Source organism: Alosa pseudoharengus, unplaced genomic scaffold (genome assembly GCF_046254945.1).
Source record: "Alosa pseudoharengus isolate Yale_2024_CS ecotype anadromous, Long Island Sound unplaced genomic scaffold, YU_APseudo_1.1 YU_APseudo_1.1_scf_11, whole genome shotgun sequence".
Classification (NCBI taxonomy): domain Eukaryota; kingdom Metazoa; phylum Chordata; class Actinopteri; order Clupeiformes; family Clupeidae; genus Alosa; species Alosa pseudoharengus.
In genome coordinates this window covers 15,856,154-15,857,375 of record NW_027468576.1, presented here as the reverse complement: position 1 = coordinate 15,857,375, position 1,222 = coordinate 15,856,154, and the positions used below count along the sequence as shown (strand labels likewise).

Sequence of the window (1,222 nt, the reverse complement as noted above, 5' to 3'; positions counted from 1 at the left end):
TGCATGTGTGTGTGTGTATATGTGTGTGTGTGTGCGTGTGCGTGTGCGTGTGCGTATGCACGTGTGTGTGTGTGTGTGTGTGTGTGTGTGTGTGTGTGTGTGTGTGTGTGTGTGTGTGTGTGTGTGCGCGTGTGTGTGTGTGCGTGCGTGTGTGTGTGTATGCACATGTGTGTGTGTGTATGCACATGTGTGTGTGTGTGTCATCTCCCCCTACCTCTCCTCTTGGATTCCTTTCTCACGCTGGTTCTGGCAGCAGGCTGGAGCTCGGCCTCTGTTGACATCCTATTAAGTCCCTTATTCCTCTTCAAAGCAGGTCCAGTGGCACACTCAGGCTCATGGAGAGAGGGGCTCCCCTGCCGACAGCGGATCGGTGCGACTGCTGCCTCTAGCCCTGGAACAGCATCTCAATCACTCCCTGCACGGGCTGTGGATAAGGAGAGAGAGAGGGGGAGAGAGAGAGATGTTAACATTTCAGAACAGGATTTTTGAAGGGGAAAACGTAGCATTAGGTACAGTAGAAAGAACGAAAGAAAAAGAGAGAGAGGGGGGGGGAGATGTTAACATTTCAGAACAGGATTTTTGAAGGGGAACATGTAGAGAGAATGAGTGAAAAAGAATGTATTAGAGAGAAAAAACAAAAGAGAGGGAGAAAGAGAGAGAGAGAAAGATACATAGTCCAGTCACACAGAAGACAAGAGGGGAAGAACAAGAGACAACAGGAGAAAGATATGAGAGGACAAGAGAGTAACAGTAGAATGGAGAAGGAGTGACATTTTAGTGCAGGCATTTGAACTCAGCAGTCAGGAGCCTAAAGACTAGTGGTCTAGCCGTCGGCACCTTTCTGCTTCCTCTCTGAGAATGAGACGAGTGCGCTGTGTCAACCCGCGGCGTCCCCACACTGCCACTGTCACTGCCAGCTCCTCCTACAGCCTCCTGATGGGACTCCTGCCGCCTGCTCCTCCTCCTCCTCCTCCTCCTCTCTACCACCTCCTGCTGCTGTGATGGCTAATTAGCTGGGCCTCTGGAGGAGTGAGGGAGAGCAAAGTGCTTCATCTTCATTTTGCCCCCCCTTCTCGTTCCTCGCTAGCTGAGCTAAGAGGCGGGGGAGTTGGCACGGTCTCTGCCAGGTGAGCCCTCCCCTCCTTCCAAGGAAAAACCTGGGCAGAACGCTTTTCAAAAATGCTCTAAATGCCTCCTGCACCCCCACCCCCCCCCCCCCACG

General features: G+C 52.5%; 1 protein-coding gene across 1 annotated transcript in view; it reads right to left on the bottom strand.

The window, feature by feature from the left end:
- dab1a (DAB adaptor protein 1a) overlaps nucleotides 1-281 on the bottom strand; it is an 88,400-nt gene extending 88,119 nt beyond the window's left edge. Inside the window, exon 1 of the mRNA XM_076276680.1 lies at nucleotides 215-281. Within this exon, the coding sequence (XP_076132795.1) occupies nucleotides 215-281 (67 nt within the window). The remainder of the gene's footprint in view (nucleotides 1-214) is intronic.
- Between the last annotated feature and the right edge of the window lie 941 nt (nucleotides 282-1,222).